General features: G+C 33.1%; 1 protein-coding gene and 1 pseudogene across 15 annotated transcripts; one reads left to right on the top strand and one right to left on the bottom strand.

Annotated features, from left to right (window-relative positions):
- Positions 1-8,407: 8,407 nt before the first annotated feature.
- Positions 8,408-16,322, bottom strand: LOC146899136 (putative disease resistance protein RGA3 pseudogene; annotated as a pseudogene). Of its 14 annotated transcripts, none has more exons than XR_015023898.1 (15): positions 12,995-16,322; positions 12,724-12,896; positions 12,541-12,627; positions 12,194-12,294; positions 11,480-11,896; positions 11,063-11,390; positions 10,914-10,980; positions 10,616-10,677; positions 10,436-10,524; positions 10,216-10,346; positions 10,005-10,123; positions 9,741-9,926; positions 9,384-9,654; positions 9,100-9,298; positions 8,408-8,781 (listed from the first exon to the last, which is right to left on the bottom strand). The product of XR_015023898.1 is annotated as a putative disease resistance protein RGA3 pseudogene, transcript variant X7 (transcript). The 14 variants fall into 14 exon arrangements; XR_015023894.1 differs by having other exon boundaries at positions 10,005-10,071; XR_015023897.1 differs by having other exon boundaries at positions 9,741-10,071; positions 11,480-11,689; positions 11,762-11,896.
- A 2,941-nt stretch (positions 16,323-19,263) lies between these two features.
- On the top strand, positions 19,264-21,044 carry LOC146899135 (putative acetyltransferase At3g50280). The gene has a single exon (XM_085738566.1). It carries the CDS (start codon positions 19,388-19,390, stop codon positions 20,714-20,716), a length of 1,329 nt encoding a protein of 442 aa, XP_085594692.1. The 5' UTR covers positions 19,264-19,387; the 3' UTR covers positions 20,717-21,044.
- Positions 21,045-23,588: the final 2,544 nt, after the last annotated feature.

The following is a 23,588-nucleotide window of genomic DNA, read 5'->3' as shown; positions in this document are numbered from 1 at the left end:
AAACTAATACGTTTTGGTTTGCATAAAATATGAACTAAATGTCGGTGTCCATCACCAGTTTCGGATTGAATTCAACAACGAACATTCGCCATTTTAGTCGAATGAGCTCGAGATTTTCACGGTCATCGTCAGTGGTGGCTAACCAATCAACTTTTGCTGCACATAGACAAACAAACAATATAATAAATCAACATAAGCTGCAATGATATATAAATGACATAATTTGGATATGTATGTCTCAAATTCTTTCTAGAATTAAAAAAAATAATGCCAAATTTTTAGATCAATCACATTATAACTCAAGTCCGATTAAATTCATCACATGAAATCTATATAAATAAAACAAAAGTACGCACGCAACACATACCAATTCATAGTTTGATTGCAAACCATAAGTTACGTTAACACCAATCTCAAAACAGGGATCTTCATAGTTTAACTGACAATGTCATATAAAAACACATTAGTTAAGGTCAACCCTACACAAATCATCCGAAATTATAGAAACAACACAAAGATGGACAAACGCACCAGATTGAATTTTTTCTTTAAAAACAACACAAATCATCAGAATTTTTTCTTTAAATCAACACGTAGAACAAATAAAAACAATGCAATTTAATCCTACATTCTTTAGCCTGCAATGGAAAGGAAAGAACAATCATTGTGTGGTGTTTTGATTAGTACACTACATATGCCTTGTAGAGATAAGCACTATGATTTCATAGTTACACTAAGACACTAGTCATTGGTTGCATAGATATAGTTTTTCTGAGGAAAAATATAATTCAAAATTCTGAGTCTTTTCTTGTATGATAGATTGTAGATTATATAATTTTAAGTGAAATACTTTAAGTGAAACACCATTTCCATCTATGTTGGCTTGGACCCACAACTCCTTTATCTCTTCCTCATTCAACCCATGAGAATGACCAATTAAATTGAGCTGCAAAGGATTGAAAAAAAAAATATTATAAACACATGGATTTTCAGATAAGCATGTGCGTTAAATGGTCTTTTAGCGTGCTAATCGCACAGTTAATATTGCAACAAAGCTGTCGAAGTGCTTCAGAGAAACTAGAATGCGTAATACAATCTTCATTATTGGCCCTTAGAAATGCAAATGCATCAGTTTCTGTGAAGCTCGCCTCAATAGAGACTGAAAAAATAGAGAAATTTTTGTCAACGTCGATTTAGTTCCATGAAACTAAAGATTGAAATTCAATGAGACATTTCATCAAACACATAAAAGTGGAAGAAATTGAAGGTGAAAAACTTACACAAATCCGGATTTAAAGATGAGGGAAAAAATATACCAACGGAGAAGGAGAAAAAACTTACACATAGCAGTGAAAAGGAGAATAAATCATCCCACCTCTCCTAGCTGCAACAGAGCGTGTCATATAAACCAGCGGATCATAATGAAGATGATTCCGATATCCAGATTTGATGTGAGATTCTCTTCAGGGTATGTTCACTCTCAACTCACTGTTATCGCGGTGGTTTCCGGTGAGGTGGCCGGAACTGTAGGCAATGAGGATGAAGAAAATCAGCGATTGTGAGAGGAGAAGAGCATAGAGAAAATAGAAAACGAAAGAGAAGAGCTGAGGTAGAGGAAGAAGCTTGTTCTGAGAGAGAGAAGGAGAGAGGGAGGGAGGGAGAGGGGGAAGGTTGTAAATGACATAGGAAATGGAACAACATTTATTAATCGCATTTGAATCTGAACTGATTGGGAACATATGGATTATGTGGAGATCTACACAGATGCATCCAACGGCCAGAACAATTTGCAGCCAAAACCATGAAGATTAGGGTTGGCACAATTTGTTAACATTGTTATTCATATTAGAAACTAGATCGTCTACCCGTGCTGCCGCACGGGTCATATAATTTTTAAATATAACACATTGATCTATATAATATAGATAAATTATTTCATAAGGTACGTTGATCGAGTTAAATATAATTGTGTATCACGTTGTCTCGGTTTAAAATAATACACTACGAATAGGTAATTTTTTTATGGAATCGAAGACATTTGTCTTGGCAATAGCAACAAAACATAACCACAAATGGATAATATAACAAAGCATTCACAATGTCGTAACAAATACAATCAAAAGACTTATAGTTGGATAGTTATTGTAACAATATTAGCTGCTATTAGTCACAATTGATGACGGGTTCAAAACTATTCGATATACGCAGTTTCAATGAGAGCATACAATAATTGAGCAAAAATGTAACATCACAATGTATCAAATTATCAATTGATGGTTGTTCCAGCTACACAAGCGTATAAAACAACATGTGGAGGTGTCTTCACAAAAACCTGAAAACAATATAAAATGCAGGAATTTTAATAGGTATCATTGTTTTTGACATGCTAAGATCTGAAATAACCATAAACAACTGAACATACCAATTGGTTTTATTGAAAAATATAAGAGTAATTGACAAAGGGTATAATTGACAAATCATACCCTTAAAATACCAAAATGACAGTTAAATAGGAACGAAAAATTCACCCTAAAACGACACTAAGGAACGGAGGGAGTATATATAGAGAATATATTGTTTCGAACACTTTAGATATTTAGAAGTTGAATTATAGGAAAATTTACACTAATTGAGATTTAGATTAAGTTTGTTTATTCTTTTAATTATTCATTTCTGATTGAGATTAAGATTAAGTTTGTTTATTCTTTTAAAAAAAAAAGATTAAGTTAATGTGTTTTATCGGGTGAGTTTGTTTTAATTTGTTTTCAAGAGAGAAAAATAGGGGGAAATTAAAACAAAAGACACAAAAGGATATAATTTTGATGACATGTCAAAATATTAAGAAGGAGTAAGATTGTATTTTTGGTAGATAATAAGTTTCATAATTAGAGAATAGAAGAGAATAGATTCCATATTTATTATATAGAGAATAGATTGTTTTAAACTCATTAGATATTTAGAAGTTGAATTATAGGAAAATTTATACTGATTGAGATTTAGATTAAGTTTGTTTATTCTTTTAATTATTCATTTCTGATTGAGATTAAGACTAAGTTTGTTTATTCTTTTAAAAAAAAAAAGATTAAGTTAATGTGTTTTATCGAGTGAGTTTGTTTTAATTTGTTTTAAAGAGAGAAAAATAGGGGGAAATTGAAGCAAAAGACACAAAAAGATATAATTTTGATGACGTTACAAAATATTAAGAGGGGGTAAGAATGTATTTTTGGTAGACATTAAGTTTCATAATTAGAAAATAAAAATAGAAGAATGCATTCCATAGTTATTTTATAGAGAATAGATTGTTTTGAACTCTTTGGATATTTATAATTTGAATTATAGGAAAATTTATTCTGATTGAGATTTAGATTAAGTTTGTTTATTCTTTTAATTATTCATTTCTGATTGAGATTAAGTTTGTTTATTCCTTTAAAAAAAAAAGATTAAGTTAATGTGTTTTATCGAGTGAATTTGTTTTAATTTGTTCTAAAGAGAGAAAAATAGGGGGAGATTGAAGCAAAAGACACAGAAAGATATAATTTTGATGACGTGTCAAAATATTAAGAAGGAGTAAGATTGTATTTTTGGTAGATATTAAATTTCATAATTAGAGAATAGATTCCATAGTTATTATATAGAGAATAGATTGTTTTGAACTCTTTAGATATTTAGAAGTTAAATTATAGGAAAATTTATACCGATTGAGATTTAGATTAAGTTTGTTTATTCTTTTAATCATTCATTTCTGATTGAGATTAAGATTAAGTATGTTTATTCTTTTAAAAAAAAGATTAAGTTATGTGTTTTATCGAGTGAGTTTGTTTTAATTTGTTTTAAAGAAAGAAAAATAGGGGGAATTGAAGCTAAAGACACAAAAGGATATAATTTTGATGACGTGTCAAAATATTAAGAAGGGGTAAGATTGTATTTTTGGTAGACATTAAGTTCCATAATTAGAGAATAGATTCCATAGTTATTATATAGAGAATAGATTGTTTTGAACTCTTTAGATATTTAGTAGTTGAATTATAGGAAAATTTATACTGATTGAGATTTAGATTAAGTTTGTTTATTCTGTTAATTATTCATTTCTGATTGAGATTAAGATTAAGTTTGTTTATTCTTTTAAAAAAAGATTAAGTTAATGTGTTTTATCGAGTGAGTTTGTTTTAATTTGTTTTAATGAGAGTAAAATAGGGGGAAATTGAAGCAAAAGACACAAAAGGATATAATTTTGATGACGTGTCAAAATATTAAGAATGAGTAAGATTGTATTTTTGGTAGACATTAAGTTTCATAATTAGAGAATAGAAGGTAGTTTTTATTTTAGTCAAAAAAAATGTTATATCTTTTTTGATCAATAAGTTATATTGTTTATTTAAAATAAAAAAAAAGGTTATATAGTTGGTAAACAAAAATTTGCCTTAAAGTCCTCGCGAGTTTAACTCAGTTCGTAGAGATAATGCATAATATATTCAAACCCCGATCACCGCCGAAAAAATTTCCTTAAAAGAATGTTGCGTGTAGTTCTTGAGATGTTGAGTGACCTATGTTGTTGAGTAACCTATTTTTCATCAAAGTCTAGTCCTTTTTTCATAGAAATTTTTGTTAATCTAAGCCCTTCCATTTTTTTATTTGATTTTACGTCGAGCCTATATGAAAACACTCAAACACTTAGAAAATTCTTTCAAACTTAGTATCTTAGAATTTCTTAAGTCTTGGAAGTTTCTTAAGCTTAAAGTTTGTTTACCACTTTTTGAATTCTAAAGTGTAAACACATAGAAACTCTTTTGTGAAACTCTGATTTTACATGTCCTCTTGTGTGCGGCAAGGAAGTCTCTGACGTGTGTGCTGGAGCAATTGTAATCTTGTGATTATAGTGAAATATCCCTTGGAAGTGCAAGGGGATTGGACTAACCTCGAACTGTGGGATGAACCAGGATAATCTGCTTGTGATGTCTCTCTTCTCTTACTATCTTATTATCACTTGTTTTGTTTTGTTAAAACTCTTAAAAAGATTTTCAAAAAAAGTCAACACAATTCAACCCGTTCTTCTCATGTTTTTCTCACCTTTAGTTGGTTCCAAGAGCTCTTGGTCTGATGGTTCAACACTTGACAATGTAACAAGTTAAGATCCTGATAAAAACAATGTTGATCCCATTAACACATCCTCTTCTAGTGCTACTCATCATGATGTAATTCATGATTATAACAACACAAAATCCACCTCTGATAAAAATTCTTATTCAGTTAAACCTTCATATTTCATTGGAGATGCTGAACAATTTTCTTGGTGGAAAAGCAAAATATATAGTCGCAATATTGGTGTTGCTGATGAACTTTAGGATATCATTCAAGATGGTATTGATCAAGGTTTCAAAAAACGGACCGGTACCGGGATTGCGGCCATTACAAATCGGTATCGGCAGCCACCGTGACCGTTTTTGGACCTTTTCACGTTGAGAGCAAAAATCACAGCAAAATCGCTGTTACGGAACGCCGTTACGGCCGCGAAACGCCGTTACTGACTCTGTTACAGACTTGAACTTATAGCTTTTTTTTGGTTAGCTTTTGAATCACGTAGACGGTGAAGTTGGTTATGGAAAAAGAGAAAGAGTGAGATGAAAAGGAAAAATTAGACATGGAGAGACAAATAGAATGGAGAAGAACAATACTGAGAGAAAGAGAATGAGAAACAACGGCAGTGTATGAGGAAGGGAATAAGGTTAGGGTTAATCTATCACTTACAAACTGGGCCGGGTATTGTATTGGGCTTAAAAACATATGGCCTCAGAAACATACAACACAACACAGTATTAGTATGAATTAAACATAGACTAACTTACCAATACACACACTCTTCATTCAATAATAATAAATTAATAATAATAATTACTTTTAGATGGTTTATTTGTTTATTCATATATTTATTTATTAAACTCAAACAGAAAAAGTGTGCATTCATCTCTTATATAAGTTCAAGGTAATTTTAAATTGACACTCTTAATTCAACCACTTAATTTGAGTATTTAGGTAACAAATATTAGATGAAATTTTAGAGAAAAAATTGAGACTTTGATGTTAGAACTTTGAACTTTGATTGCATATTTATTATGTTCTAATTATGGAAAAAAGTATTAATCTAAGTTATTATACATTATATGATAATATAAATAGTTTTAATACGTTTTGTGAAACGTTTTGATTAATTCACACCGCGAAGACCGTTATTTGTATCGCAGCGTCTGTTACAACCGAAATCGCGACAACCTTAACGCGACCGCGATCGCAACCGCGACCGTTATTTAGAACCTTGGTATTGATATTCCAGTAAACTATGATGGAATTGTAATTGATAGAAAGGGCTTAAGTGATGCGCATAGAAAAGATCTATAAGAAGCATTAGAGAGTTCATGGCATTTCGGTAGAATATCTTCCTTATCCATAATATACCAAAATTGTTGATAAATCTAGTGCTAAGAGAATATTTGAGTCCCTCTGATCTAACTATGAGGGATATCAACAAGTGAAGGAAGCCAAGGAAAATCGTCTAGTTCAAACACTATGAGTTATTCAAAATGAAGGATGATGAAGATATTGAAGCCATGCACTCAAGGTTTCAAACTCTGGTCTACAAGTTCTGAATAAGATATACACTACATCAAACCATGTCAAGAAGATTTTAAGAAATTTACATACTAGATGAGACACAATGTGGCTATTATTCAAGAAATAAAAGACTTGAAACTTTGATTGGAGACTGTGATAATCTCTCTAAAAAAGTCATGAGATGGAGCTGTTAGGGGATAAACCATCCAAAAATTCTAAGTTTATTGCTCTGAAGTCAAAGCATAAATCTCTCAAAGCACCTCAAGCTGTAGAATCTTAAGAAGATACTATAGAGGAAGATCTCAAAGAAGGTTTTGATGATGAAGAGATCGCTTTATTGTCTAAGAGACTTCAGTAACTGAACAAGAAGAAGGAAATATTTCCTGGAAGAAGCATTGGTGCTAAAGGATCAAGCTTCAGAGATTAGAAAGATGATCCAAAGGCTTGCTTCAACTGCAAGAAGCCTAGACAATTTGTTGTTGATTGTCTTGACCGTCAGAAGGACAACCCTAAGAAGGGTAGTTCAAAGAAAAGGCTTTCAAAAACAGAGTCAAGAAATATCTCATGGTAACATGGGAAGATATGAATGATGACTCTGACGAAGAGGAAGCAAATCTGACAATGATGCATCAACATCCTCGGATGTAAACACTGATGCTAATTGAGAAGATGATGATAAAGGTATTTGGTGAACTAACTCGTTAAGATTTTATCACTGATGTTAAGGACCTAATTAGCAACTATGAGAATAAATAAATAAAAAATTAAAGTTTTGCAAAAACAATACAAATTACTTCTTGACAAAGATAAAGGTCTGTACATAGAAATTGAGAATTTCATAATTTGTAATCAGATTCTGTAAGATGCTCAATCTTCTTATGCCCGTAATTGCTTTTCAAGAGTTTGTCATTAATTTAATGGAGAGAAGAAAGTTAGCTTTTCTGATCTATGGAAGGTGTTCTATCTTTTTGATTAAGTAGTAGTTTATGTTTGGAGTGATGTCATTAGTTTTTGTAAAGCACCCGTTTAGTTTGGATCACGTACTTCGCTCAAGTGTGTTTTTAGAAACGGTTGTCGCGGTGATTTTTGGATATCAAGCTATTGGTTAGCGTTGACTCTCAATTTTAAGTTCACCTCCGATCTTTTATTTTTCCAAGGCAAAGGGGAGAAGTTCGAAAAAACCCTATTTTAAGAGATCAAAGGTCCGGGGGTTGGTTACGTTAAGGGAAGGTATTAGCACCCTAAATGTCTATAGTATCCTATAGGAAGCTCTTGTTTTTATTTATCTTATGCTAAATTATTACTTGCTTATAAATAAAAGGCCTAAGTGTGAATAAAGTCTAAATGTAAAGAAAGAAAATGTTTTTGTTATTTTGTTGATTTGAAAAGACAAAGTCTTTTGCATACATACTTGAATGGGATCAAAATCATGTAGTTCAGGGTAAAAAGCCGAGTGATTGGTTTTAATTGATTTTAAAGTTTGAAAAAAAAGTTTTTGAGTATAAGAGGCCGAAAGGCATAGAAGAATAAAAATGTGATTCGCTTGATTTTGAAAATGTTTTTGAAAGGATAAGAGCCGGAATGGCATAGAAGAATAAAATGCGATTTGCTTGTTTTAAAGTTTGAAAAAAACTAAATATTTTGCTACCCAAGTTATTCACATCATTGATAACTTGTGCCATGTTTATTGAATTCTTTGTCTGGTTACATTTCTGTTGACAAGTCAATTTTATAAATGACAAAAATATCTCGTAGTTACTGATTTTAGCTTCCATAAGGCAATAATTTGATTAAGTATGAATTCAAAAAAGTATTTGTCCCTTTTAAATAAATAATGTATCTACATTGTTTGGAACAACCAAGGCACAAAATGTCTGATTATAAGCTCACCAACAAAAAACTACACTAGAGGAATGGGAAAGAGATTAATACAAAGAATCCATTATTTCGGCAACATCAGTACTAGTAGATATTGTAAAATCAAGGACAACCTCCTGAGGCTTAGGAGAAGCTATATATAACTCTTTCAACATCTGTTATAAGTTCGAATTAAGTTCGGCTCATGTGTTGGATCACCATTGTCGGTTTTCTTTGCTTCATTTGATGGACTAATAGTTTGTTCACTGCCTTCTTTGGAGATTGATTTTTCAGGCCAAAATACATTCAATCCCTTACCTGTATGTATAACCAAAATACATTAAATTCCTTTATCAAATCTTACCATACATCTACAATATACTATTTTTTTTCTTCTTTGCTATAAGGATGGAATTTTAAATATGTTTGGTGAAAAAATGATCTGTGAAGGTAATTAGCATTATAAAGTCCTGAAAACCAACTCCAGCCAAAAGGAGGTGGAAAGAGTATTACTTTGTTGAAGCATCCAATAAAAAGAAAGCCGACTAAAGTTTCGATATGTATGTTAAAATAAATTAGTTTGACGAGGCAGAAAATTCATGTTAAAGTATTCACTTTGACATGAACTATGTTTACCTTGAAACCAACGATAAGCAGCAAAGAGCTATCAGTTAAAGGAAATTGAAATCTTCTGCAGCAAACTTCACTCCTAATATTGCTTAACAACGTCGCCAATTCTGGCTATTGGTGTTTCCCCTGATCGAACATGAAACTCCGACTCTTTCATAAATATATTATACATGAAAGGGCTATTTCATAAATGAAGGACCATCACCTGCATATTTTCATGGATACATGTATTTAAATTGAAATCAAGTAATATATGTTAAAATTAATACTATAGGAATGAAGATCTATACCATATCAATACCAGCATCAACGGAAGTGGAGATGCGACAACGATAATCTGACCAATTAGGTTGACATTTTTAATCGATTTCGTCTCAGACAAAAATCACAAGTTTCACATAAATAATTTCAAAGATGTCTTCTTCTTCATTCCAATAAACAAATTTTGGAATGTGTGCTATCTTGTCTCATTCCTCTCCTGTTCTCTCCTTGCACTAATTTTTGGCAACCACGAATATTTCATATATGAAAGGGACTATTTCATAAATGAAGGACCATAACCTGCATATTTTCATGGATACATGAAATTAAATTGAAATCTAGTAGTATATGTTAAAATTTATACTATAGGAACTGACGATCTATACCATATCAATAGCAGCATCAATGGAAGTGGAGACACGATGACGATAATCTGACCCATAAGGTTGACAATTTTAATCGATTTCGTCTCAGACAAAATCACAAGGTTCACATAAATCAAGTCTCTTAAAAAATGTCTTCATTCCAATAAACAAATTTTGGAAAGTGCGCAATCTTGTCCCATTCTTCTCCTGTTATTTCCTTAAACTCCTTTAATTTTGGGCAACCACGAATATTCAAAAACTCAAGTGAAGTGAGGTGTCAAATACCTTATGGCAGGGATCTCAATTCCTCGCATTCAACAATATCCATAGTTCGAAGAGAAATAAGTGTCACCTGTTCAGTTTCACAAGAGATGCTCTCTGCAAGTTGCATGACTGATGCTAATCTACTAAAATACATGGAGTTAAAAGATGTAAAATTCACTTTGTTATCAAATAAAACGGTTGATTTCTCATTCATATCATCCAAAATCATCACCTCTTATAGTTTCTGTGGTTCAGCTGAAGCATCCTCTTGCTTTCAGGAAAAGCAGTGGACACAACACAACTTGATCAATAACATTGTCCAACACAAACATGGTTGCGATTCAGCAGCATTCCACAACATATCTGACACAAACATAACGAAATAACATGAGTGACTCGACTAGAATCGTGAAATACAATGTCACCTTCCTAATAAAGAGCTGTATACACACCTGCAGATTTTCTGTCTTTGGTTGGTAACATGCTAAGCATCACATTGCTCCCTTTGGTAAGCAACAATAACGAACGCAGGGCCTCATTTCTAACAATATTTACCAACACACGAGAATCATAATATGCATTGGTTGTGACAAAATGCTCTAGATTGTTATTGATGTCGATGACAATTTTACCCGGATTATTACACACATGTAGATCTTGGCTTCCCTCACTCAAAAGATGTAACAAGTGGTTCCTGCACATAGAAATTAAACTAAGACAATAATATGGTAATAATGATGTACAAGAGACAAAGAAGCTTCAAAAAATTGTTCTGACTAGAAATTACAGTCATCAAATTGAAGAACCTTTGATGATAAATTCATAATGACTAAACATGCAATTATAGATTTCAATACCACAAATAAAAAAGGGATATTCAGAACATGTTACTGCACTGATAAGTAAGAAAATCAAATAATCCAAACTTACCTATTAAAGACAAAAGTGAAACTCACATAACAAGGAAACCATAGTCAAGAGACGTGACAGGCATATCCTGCAAAGAGAGTACCAAGAGATTGTTATACACTGTAAGAAACACAGTCAAAATAAATAAAGATGGAAGCAGAAACACCAACATCTCTGCTTTTTGATTCCTGTTGAAACTAGTAGCAGAAACACCAACATCAACTGATGCGTAATTCCAGAATATGAGATATCTTGTTACAATCCTCTCCTGTTTCCTCCTTGCATTGCTCCTTTATTGTTGGACAATGAATATTCAGAACCTCGAGAGAAATGAGGTGTCGAATACCCTCCTCCGGAAAGCATCTCACTCTTCCACATCTCAAACTTCACTCCTAAATATGCTTAACAACATCACCAATTCTGACTATTGGCGTTTCCGCTGATTAAACTTGAACTGCCAACTCTTCCATAAACATTTCTTACATGAAAGACCATCACCTGCATATTTTCATGAATATATAAATTTAAAACGAAACCAAACAATATATGTTAAAATATTATAGGAACTGAAGAATGGCCAAGGTTACCTTTACGTGATCATACATTTGGATCATCCATGAAAAGCTGAATATTTTGAGATATGGAGTCGAGTGAACTTTTACCAAACATAGCAGGTTGAAGTTTCAAATAAAAGCATAATTGTGTTGTATTTTGTAGAAGCTCAACCAACTCATGGCGAACTTCAGCAATCATAAAAACTTTCATTACAGATCTTCTCCATATGTTCCACAATATGTCTATTGGAAACAAACATAATGAAATAACATGAAATACAATAACACCTTCCTAATGAAGAGCTGTATACACACCTGGCTAATAGCTTGAACCAAGAATTTTGATTTGTTGCATTAACAAGCTCAGCGTCAATTCTAAAGATATGGCCCAATTCTCACAATAATTTTACCCGTAGACATTCCACACAAAAACTGAGAAAGCAAGTGTTCCTGCATATAGAAATTTAAATTAGAAAGTAATACGGTGATAAGAAGATGCAGGAAAGAGATAAAACTAGCATACATCTTCCAGATAAATTCTCAACTAGAAATTTAACAAAATTCTGAACAAATTATACTTATTATGTATGCAAGTCCACTCGTCCTGAACTAAGTTTGTAATTAAAAAGTGTGGCCAGCAATCATTAATGTAGTTAACATCTTACAAAAATTGCATCGTCAATGCTCTAATCACAGTGCCGTAAAAATATATCAAAATGTTCAAAGAATTATAAAAGGGACGTATACCTCTGGAAAACATTGAAAATCTCCACCCGTTACATTTAGCAAAGCAAAGGAGAGAACTCTATCAGGAACCATTGCTGCTATTTTATAAGCTATCCTAGATCCTGTTTCAATAGGCAAACACAATTAAAAATAAACACAAACAAATAACCTCAACCTAATCAAATCTTAGGGAAAACCATCTGAATTTTAACTAAATCAAAACTCAATAAAAAAGACATAAACACACAAAATGATAAACAATTTCTTCAAAGGAAAATTATTATTAAAATTAAGCAAAGAGGAATCCAAACAATATATCATTCAAACAAACAATCTAAAGCAAATAAATAAAAAAGACCAATAAAAACCTTGATGACCAGACTTTCTATTGTGCACAGAGCTCCGACCCACACCCCAATGATCAAAAGCGAAAACCATTCAATTTGTAGACAATCCTAACCATTCAATTCAATCTCCACAAAATCAGCAAAATTAAGGAAAAAAAAAATCAAAAAAGAAAATTTAAAAAATAGTATGCTGAAGAAAATTACCTGAATAACCCCATGAGCTTAGCTCAGTTGGTAGGGATATGCATATTATATGCAGGGGCCGGGGTTCGAACCCCGGACACTCCACTTCTCCACAATTTAATTGCCTGAATCAGAACATTTGTCCGTAGGTTGAGTAGTAAAATATCTTTCATGTACGTACTCTGGATCTGTTTCTGCGGAATGGGTTCCAAAGAAGTCAACAACGAGAATATATAAAAAGATTTTTGAGCAGTTGAAATACAAACATAAGAAGGGGAAACAGAGATTCTACCGGTGAAATAGATTTTTGCGATGGTGATTGAGGCAGATAAGGGAAAACGTCTCTGCTTCTTATAACTCAAACTTTATATTTGGAATATGAGCTATCTTGTCCCAATCCTCCCCTGTCCCCTCTTTGCATCGTTCCTCTAATGTTGGGCATTCCCAAATTGTCAGTACTTCAAGAGAAGTGAGGTGTCGAATACCCTCCGGCAAGCATCGCAATCCTTCACAAAAAACAATATCTAAATTTCGAAGGGATTGAAGACCTTCCCAAATTTGCTCTGGTAAGGACTCAAGCTCATCACAACGAGAGATATACAGATGCGTCAAAGATGGGTTAAAGGGTTCATTTGGTAACTCCTTCAGTTTTGGGAAATCTTTTACCCACAGAGATTGAAGAGAAGTAAGGTTTTTGAACATCCCCTCTGGGAAGGATGTTATTCCATCACTGCCTAGGGTAAGCTGAGTAAGACCACGGAAGGTAGAGATTGACCTCAGTAACTCATTATTACATTGCGTTACAGTGAGGTCTTTAAGAGATGGAAGACATGGCAGTCCAAGTTTAGAGCAATTCCAGATTCTCAACTTAGAAAGACAAGGAAACATCTCCCTTCTTTCCACTTTCAATAACCCCTCCATGTTTGGTAGGTATCGTAATTTGAGTACCACCAGAGATGGGAAAACCCTCACCTCCATACCATCCTCAGATTCATCATCATCCAAGTATTTCAGATTATCCAAAGAAATTAATTTCAGTTTTTTTAGAGATGGTAGTTTTCCAAGTAACGGAAGGCCCACAATTTTCTCGCAAGCCCAAAGTTGAAGAGAAATTAAATTACTAAGAATAATTATTCCACTTGGTAACGATAATCCTTCATAGTAATTTATTTTCAAGCACTTGAGATTTGAGTGAGGTTGAAGCTCTTCGAGTAGTTGCTCAGCACTAATAGTTGGTGGCTTGGTAAATCCATCATGGCTTTCCCATGACAAGCATAATTCATGAAGGTCTTTTTTACCCCTCAGATTAGCCGCTTGAGCTTCAGATAAACTGCCAACATCTTTTAAGCCTTCGATACACAGCTTTCCACCAAGGTTTAGATCACGTAACTCTGTCAAGCTATTCCCTTTCTCAACACTAACAATGTACACACTTAATGTTTTTAGACAAGATAATTTTCCAATGTTAGGAAACATTCGAGACAAAGACCAACACTCTTCAATGACTATATGTCTAAGATTTGTTAAGCAAGCCAAGCGTTTTGGGAGACAACTCAGTTTACCACATTCTTTTATTTTCAAAATTTCCAGTTTTTGTAAGTTGTAAATGGAGTCGGACAACTTTTTTATATCAACAGAACGAAGTTCCAAATACCTTAAATGAATTAAACTCCATATTGGGACATGTAGAGAGGATGTGATTAAAACACGAAGAGATCTGTTTAATGGGAAGTGATCATGTTTTTTTGGGAAATAAGTTTTCAAGTCAAGCAATGTTCGTAAGGATTCAACTTTTTTGAAGGCACCCTCATCGAATGATAACAAATTATAGGAGTTAAAACTTATGTGGTGTGTGTTTTTTGTCAAACTAGTCATGTTTGCATTCTCCAAATACATACATTCTTTACCCGTTATTGATTTAGCAAGATCATGGACAAGATCATGCATCTTAAAAGAAATGTCTCCAGAATATTCATCCGTCTTGCTATCTTGAAAGAATGATTTTTGATACAACTCCTTCCAAACCATGTTTCCAACATCTTCAATGTCCAAATTACCCATAGATGAAATAAATCCATTAGCCATCCAAAGTCGAATCAATTGTTCTTTAAGGATTTCTCTATCCTTGGGAAATATAGCACAAAAAGAGAAACATTGCTTTAGGGTTGGTGTTAAATAAAAGTAACTCAACCTCAAAGCAGGCAAAATAGAATTTTCTTGTGGTAAATCCCAAAGCTCACTGTCTTTAATATCAAGCCATTCCTTTTCTTCATTCCTTGAGCTCATCAAACCCCCCAATGCTTTTGCTGCAAGAGGCAATCCATTACATTTCTTTACTATCTCATTTCCTATTTCCACAAACTTTGTATGCTCTTTGTAACGTCTAAATGCATGTTGTTTGAACAACAACCAACAGTCACTATCAGAGAGACCAGACAAACGGTGAGTTTCCCATGTTCCCATGATTGTTGCAACCTCCTCATCACGAGTGGACACTAAAATGGAACTAGCTTTTGATCCACACGACAAAACAGATTTCAAATGATCCCATCTATCTTGTGTTAACCCAGATTCCAATTGTTCATTTTGATTCCACACATCATCCAAAATCAGCAAATATATTTTCCCTTGCAACAATCCTTGCACCTTTCTTTCCATTACATCTAACTCAAAGTCAGGACACTTCTCTAATGTGATAGACTCTATAATAGAACAAAAAATCCTCTTGACCGAGAAAGTCTCAGAAACACAAACCCAAATTTTTTTATCAAAATGGCCACTCACCCTAACATCATTAAAGATCAATTGAACAAGAGTTGTTTTTCCAATACCACCTAAACCAACAATGGGATAGACAGAAATGAAGTCAGAGTCCTTCGCATGGGTGAGAAGAAACTCGACAATCTTTTCTTTATCATCATCTCTTCCCAGCGCTTTTGATTCAAGAGGGGTGGAGCTGGTTTGGCGCCCTTCAACTACTTGATCTGGGATTACCCTAAGAGTTTCACCCGTCTGTAGAGAAAACTTGTTCTTACTTTCAGCAATATCATCTAACCTCTTTGTAATCTCTTTCAACCTGTTACCGATCTCATGGCGAAACTGGATGTTCTTTGGTTTGAAAGAGGTAAATCCTTTCAGTCGATAAGAATCGATCGAGTACTCATCAAGGATATCATCGAGCACATAAACAGCATCTTTGAGGTCTTGTAACCATAGCTTAATAGAGAGTTCTTTGAATTGTTTCTTCTCAGCATCTTCAAGAACAGCCTTGATGTGAACTAAGTTTTCTGATAGCTTTTGAGCCTTTGACTTGATTCCAGAAATGGTAGAAAATTCATTTTGAAGGAGAGACGTCAAGTTTTCAAACACAACTCCAAGCAAAGCATCGGCCATTTTTTTGTGAAAACAAATTAAAGAGTTTTGCAAAGATAAGAAGATGAGAAATTTGTTTAGTTAGAATGAGTGTTGAACCAAGCTGGAGACCTTTGAGAATGAAATGCAATGGTAGTAGGAAGTCAGCAAGCAAGCAGGTGTTCAATAATTGTGAGCAAACTTTTACGTAGGTCCATTATTGATATTATTTGTCTCTTTGTTTTCCCGCTTGAACACAAATGAAAAGTACATCAATGTTTATGAATCTAGTCCTATACAATGTTTATGAATCCACTTTAACCATTAAGACGTGGCCGACAGAATAATGATCTTTGGAGTAATTAGTTCTGGTGTGTGTCATTTAATGATATTTGTTGGGTAATGTTAACCGGTGCTCCCAGGGCACTAATTAAGAAGCAAATATAGTAATGTATTGCATTGAAAATTGTGTTTTCAATCTCTTAAAAGTCAATAAAGTGTTTTTTTTCAAATTAAAACTTTCTCTTTATGGTTTTCTTAACTAGTGCCCGAGACACTGGTTAACATGACCCATGTTTGTTTTATGCATCCACTTTAATTTAATGTATTGAACAAGTCTTATCTACTATACCAATTTTTCGATAGAATGAGTGCTAAACCAAGTTGGAGACCTTTGAGAATAAATGCAATGAAAGTAGAAAGTCAGCAAGTAGGTGCTCACAAACAACTGATAAAAAAGTATTAATGTCGGCATGAATAGAAAAAAAATGTACTCCCTCCATCTCTAAATGTAAGCATCCTTTTATTAGAGGCAAATGGTGCTTACATATAGAGACGGAGGGAGTAAATGTTAACGTTATTGAGGTCCATTATTGATTCTACTACCTCCGTCCCTAATTATAGGACCCTTTTGCTAAAATCACGGGAATTAAGAAAGTGAATATTTGTATTAAAGTTGTTTGTAATCACTATTGTTTTTACAATTTTATCCTTAAAAGAGAGGGTTAGTTTATGTTTACCATATGCTATTTATTGCTGATTGAAGAAAAAGATGTATAATAAATAGGGGCATGTATGTAAAGAAATAATTAATGTAGTTGGAAATAGCAAAGGGGTCTTATAAAAAGGGACAAAAAAAATTCTCAAAAGGGTCTTATAATTAGGGACGGAGGTAGTATTTGTCTCTTTTGCTTTGTTTTGATACTTGAGCACGAATAAAGAATCTACAAGTTCATGAATCTAGTCACCGGAGTATAATTTTTAAATAAAAGTCACCGTATTAATTGTTAGGAAGAGTTTGATTGAACCACTTTAACCGTGGCCGACAGAATAACGATCTTTGGAATATTTAGTTCTGGTACGACGTCATTTACTGATACTCCCTCCGTCCTAAATTGTATGATATTTTGGGCATTTCACACATGTAATTAATATTGTGTGGGAAATAGATATTATGAGTTCTTTCCTAAAAAAATTTATCCATAATAAATAATATGAGAAAGATAAATAAAATAATTGAAAGAAAAAAGAGTAATAAATAGTTAAGGATATACTCTTTCCGTTTCAAAATACATGTCCTTTTTGGAAAAATTGCAGTAACCAAGAAACCAAATAAATTTTGTTATTTTTGATGAAATTATGTGTGTTTTCTATAATACCCTTAACCATTTGTTATTTCATTATATTTTTTCTCTCTCTTCAATAAATATGCAAGGGTATTATTGACAAAATAATAATTAATGTTGCATTGAAACTTGAAAGTGACAAGTATTGTGAAACAAAATTATTCTCCAAAATGGACAAGTATTATGAAACAGAGGAAGTAATAGGAAAAGTAACATTAATGTTTCATTGGTATTGTAAAGCGACATATAATTTGGGGCAAAATTTTTTTTTTCTAAAGTAACATACAATTTGGGACGGAATGAGTATTTGTTTTATGCATTCTAGGGCTGAAAATGAGTGGAGTTGAGTCCAGCGAGCTCGACTCGATTATATTTGGTCCGGCTTGAAACTCGACTCGAGTTCGTTACGAACTTTTATTTTAGCTCGAACTCGACTCGGTTGAAGTTCACAGTTAAGCGTGCTTGACTTGGAGTAGTCTTTGGATGGGTGACCTACCGGGAAGTTTCCTGGTAAGCGTGCGAGTGAGGACAAATGCGGAAAAGACTCGTGTTGATTTGTAGGGTCAGTCGATAATGCTTAAAGTCGTCTGGGATGTTACAACTGTCCTTAAGGATTTATCCGCCTCATAAGCGCATATCCTCCCAGGATACAACATGTTCTTCCCTGATATGAATCACATCAGAGGTGACAGAGCAGCTTGAATCTATCTCAAAGATAGCAGGAGATGTAACCAAGAAACGTAAACTTATTTTCTAAGGAATAGGAAATTAACTTTTTGTGTAAAGGTTAGTCTGCCATTTTAAAATAAAGGATAGAGAGATTTTTTATATAAAAGAAAATGGTACTGCCAATTCTCCAAACTAAAACGTGTGTTTTTTGGCAAGAGGACTATGTGTTTTTTTTTTTTGCGAGCACTATATATTTTAAATTTTTTAATGTTAACGCACATAAGCGAGGAACTTGCATATTTATATTTTAATGTTTCTGCGTACACGAGGAACTCGCATATTTTTAAGGGTCTTAAGGATACCATAATTAGTAAGTCTCTATTAAATTCAACAATTTTTTAATTTTTAAAAAGTCAAATTTATCATTTTTCACAATTTTTCAATATAACATTTCTATTTTTGTGTTTTTAATTAACCAATGTTCCAAGGATATTCTTTAACATTTCCCTTATTTTAATCTTACCTTTACTTCTTTTCTTTTTTTGGCAGAATTGTTACTTTTTTCTTAAACACGTCAAGTCCACTGAAATTGACACAAGAAAGAACGAAACCCAAACTTTGAGAGGAACATATTTCAAAGTTCCAAACCAACACTATTAAACTAACTTAAATAGGTCCTCGTGAGCTTAGCTCAGTTGGTTTGGACAATGCATAAAAAAAATATGCAAGGTCTGGAGTTCAAATCTCAGCCACTACCAAAAAAACTAACTCAAATAGATTCAAAAATAATACTTTTATCTGCAAAGAAGACTTACGACCACAGATGCAGATAAATTGGATTTAGCCACATGATAAAAAGTTAAAAAAAGAAAATAATTAAATATTATTGATATAATTTTTTTATCATATGTGTATATCTAAATCTAAATAAGTCCTACATCACATATCTATCTAATTCCTCAACATAGTATTTACACGAATCAAGTCTTACATCACAGTTCTATTCTATCTAATTCCTCAACATAGTATCTACATGAAATATGAGTTCCATCAAAGTCCTCTCCACAACTACAATACATGCAGCAAATCATAATCTTTCTGAATCAACTTATCATACAATCCATCTAACCCCATGGGATCTACAATTCCTCCCATTTGGATTCAACCAAAAGGGGCTTCTTTATCACCACCCTTTCGAATTAGATAGAACAAATCAAATCCAACACCTTAAAGACTCTCTTTCTTCTACCCTTGATATTTTTTGGCCCTTCACAGGTCGTCTCAAGATAACAAAACACGAAGCTAATACTATCTCGTGTTCCATCATGTGCAACAACAAAGGGGCACTCTTTGTTCATGCCGTAGCAAAAAACATTAGTGTTGCCGACATCGTTAAACCCACTTATCATCCTCCTATTCACCACTCATTTTTTGCTCTAAATGGAGTTAAAAACTATGAAGGAACATCACAACCGTTACTTGCAGTCCAAGTAACAGAGTTAGTCGACGGCATCTTCATTGGCTTCACAGTTAACCACGTGATTGTTGATGGTACGTCGTTTTGGCATTTCATCAATTCATGGGCTGAAATCTCGAAAGGTTGTCTTAAAATATCCAAACTTCCAACATTTGATCGTTGGTTTTCAAAAGGTATTGAATGTCCCATTAGATTTCCTTTCACAATAGAGTCACGAAATGAGGATAATTATGAAGAAGGAAAAATCAACTTTCCAGAGAGAGTATTTCATTTCAAAAAGGAGAGTATCGCAAAACTAAAATTCAAAGCAAACTTAGAGGTTGGTACAAAAAATATATCTTCCTTGCAAGCAATTTTCGCTCATATTTGGCGATCTATTATACGTTGCAAAAAACTTGACCCACAAGCAGAAGCGAAATTCGTGCTGGATATTGGAATTAGACCAAGGTTGATTCCTCCGTTGCCTGAGGATTATTTTGGTAATGCTGTGATAGATTGTGTTGTTAGCATTAAAGCCGGTGACTTGTTGGAAGACGGTGGGCTTGGTAAGGGCTCTTTGGAGATGAACAAGATGATTGCCTTGCACACAGATGAGAAGTTGAAAAATCAATATGAAAATTGGTTAATAACACCGAGTTTTGTCACCTCTGGTATGGCCAACAGTGATTCATTGGTGATTGGTGGTTCTCCTTGGTTTGATGTTTATGGTAATGATTTTGGTTGGGGGAAACCTGTGGGGGTTCGAAGTGGGGGTGCGAGTAAAAGAAATGGAAAGATTTATGTGTATGCGGGTGTAGAAGATGGTAGTATGAACCTTGAAGTATGTCTTCCTTGTGAAGTTTTGGAGGCAATTGGAAATGATCCCGAGTTTATGGATGTTGTGTCCTACTAATGTGGGTTGTAATCCTATGCAAAAGCTTCGGCATTTTATTTTGGAAAATGCTACTTCTCAAGAAAAATAACTTCAAGAATTTTTCAAGACACAGTTGGCAAATTTTAATTGGATGATTTATTTGTCCACTTCCTATTTTTCAGCCACACCTCCTTGAATTGTGGCAAATAGTGCATTGTGATTGGCTATTTTTTATTCTTGAAGAATTCTTGATGTTATTTTTCTAGAGATATAGCATTGCTCTTTTATTTTTGCTTAGATCCTTTGGTATGTATTTGTGACTTTGATTAACGTATGTCTTTGATTAATGTATTTGTGACTTTGCTTAGATCCTTGAAGTATGTCTTGGTTTTGTATTTTTCATTGCATATGTAGAGTAGGTTTTTCATGATTGTATTTTTGAAGCAATATAAAATGGAATTAAGAAGAGTACAAGGATACACCAACCCAAATACAAAACAATCAAAATATTACAAACAAAATCGTATTATGTATAGACACGATAAAGGATTAGTGTAGCAACCTGAATGAAATATACAAGACAACCCGTGGCAGAGCCCTTCATGGGCTGAGGTGGGCCACGGCCCACCCCAAAAATAAAAAGTCAACGATTATAGGTTTATTTTGCGAAATTTTATACAATTTTGTGTCGGTTTTAGGTTTCGGTTGATCCAAATTCCGCAAAGTGACGTAGTGGCCCACCCGAAAAATTTAAATAATTCAATTATAGGTCTATTTTGCGAGCTTTTATACAATTTTATGTCGGTTTTAGGTTTCGGTTGATCCAAATTCCCGCAAAGTGATGTAGTGGCCCACCCGAAAAATTTAAATAATTCAATTATAAGTCTATTTTGCGAGGCTTTAAACAATTTTTCAACGGTTAATTTTAATGGCCTACCCTAACTTTTTTTTTCTAACTCCGCCACTCGCCACTGAAGACAACCTTTCTCTCTCTACTTAAAAACCACCCCCACATACATTATTGTTTTTATGTGAGAAAAAAAAAATCCATAATTGACTCCAAACCACCGTAAGAACCAGGTTTGTTAGAAGTACAATAACCCATAATTTGTTTGGATGATAAGTACAATAACCCATAATTTGTTTGGATGATATTTTTTTTTGAAGAAGCTAAATTACCCCACTCAAATTGACTGTTTGGATGATATTTTTTTTGAATTGGATGATAAGTACAATAACCAATAATTTGTTTGGATGATATTGTTTTTGAAGAAGCTAAATTACCCCACCCAAATTGACAATTGAAGAAGCTAAGTACAATAACCAATAATTTGTTTGGATGATATTATTGTTTTTGAAGAACCTAAATTACTTTTTGAAGAAGCTAAATTACCCCACCCAAATTGACAATTGAAGAAGCTAAATTACCCCACCCAAATTGAAATTGACAATTTGAATTGGATGATATTTTTTTTGAAGAAGCTAAATTAGCCCACCCAAATTGGCATCGAGGAGAATCGAACCTGAGACCTTGAGGAGGAGCACACTCTCAGGTCCCAAGTTAATACCACCAGACCTTGTTTGGATGATATTAATAATGTTTGTTAGAGAACAATTTATCCTTTAATGCGTGTTAAGCGTGAAGGTCAAAAGGTTTTAGGTAAAACTTGAAGATTTTGAAAGTACAATCATGTAAAGCAATTCTAGTAAAATCCTAGCATCATCAAGATGAAGACTTAGACTTCTAAACATAAATGTTTTGGATTTAACTTGCAACTAATAAATAGTAAAAGATGAAATAATTAACCTTTTATTAATAGGGAAATGATAAAGAGTGCCCTTGTGACATTGGTTAAGAAGAGAAAAATAGAAATATTGTTTTGAAAAATGGTGAAAAGTGATGAACTTAATTTTTTAAAAGCTAAAATATTATTGAATCCAATGCAAAGTTACCACTTTTGGTTTCCCTATGGACACTTGTTAGCATAACTCTTATTAATAGGGTTTGTCTAACATGTGCAATATTGAACATGTTAAAACAAATAAAAGTGTAAACATTTTATTGAAAAACAATGGTTATTTATTAAAAAGATACATATTTAATCTTTTTTTTTAGAGAAGATACATATTTAATCTTAAATACACAAATTCTAATGTAAACTTACTTTTTTTAACTTCTTAACATAGAAAAACCATTTTAATTATATGTAAGTATAGAAGTGGTCCTCCCGAAGAAGGAGTAGGGATCCTCTCCAAGAAGGACATGTCATTATTTGAACATTCAATTCCATTCAATGCTACCATTGGGTTCCATAGTGTCCTCATCCCGACAGCTCCCAGCAAATGATACCATGCACGATGGGCTGCAATAACTTTTTTTTCTTGACAAATTATCTCAAAAAAATACTCCAATTTCGTTTGTTAAAATTTTCAAATAATAGTAATTATTTTGATAATTTAATTTTTTAATAATAAATGTTACTACCTCCGTCCCTAATTATAAGACCCTTTTGAGATTTTTTTTTGTCCCTTTTTATAAGACCCCTTTGCTATTTCCAACTACATTAATTATTTCTTTACATACATGCCCCTATTTAATATACATCTTTTTCTTAAATCAACAATAAATAACATGTTGAAAACATAAACCAACCCTCTCTTAAAGGATAAAATTGTAAAAACAATAGTAATTACAAACATATTTAATACAAATATCCACTATCTTAATTCCCGTTATTTTTTCAAAAGGACCCTATAATTAGGGACGGAGGTAGTAGTATATTAATTTTCATGTTAGTTTTTTTTAAAACTAAAAATTTGAATATTTAACTCATCAACTTTTTTTAATCCCTTCTTTAAAAAAAAAAAAAAAACTCTTTTAATCCTTTAACTCAAATTAGTTGAACTCGCC

The sequence above is a fragment of the Medicago sativa genome, chromosome 8, assembly GCF_051527215.1.
Source record: "Medicago sativa cultivar Bolivia chromosome 8, Bolivia_mono, whole genome shotgun sequence".
NCBI lineage: Eukaryota > Viridiplantae > Streptophyta > Magnoliopsida > Fabales > Fabaceae > Medicago > Medicago sativa.
The sequence above is the reverse complement of the archived record's forward strand: the minus strand, read 5'-3'. Positions and strand labels throughout refer to the sequence as shown.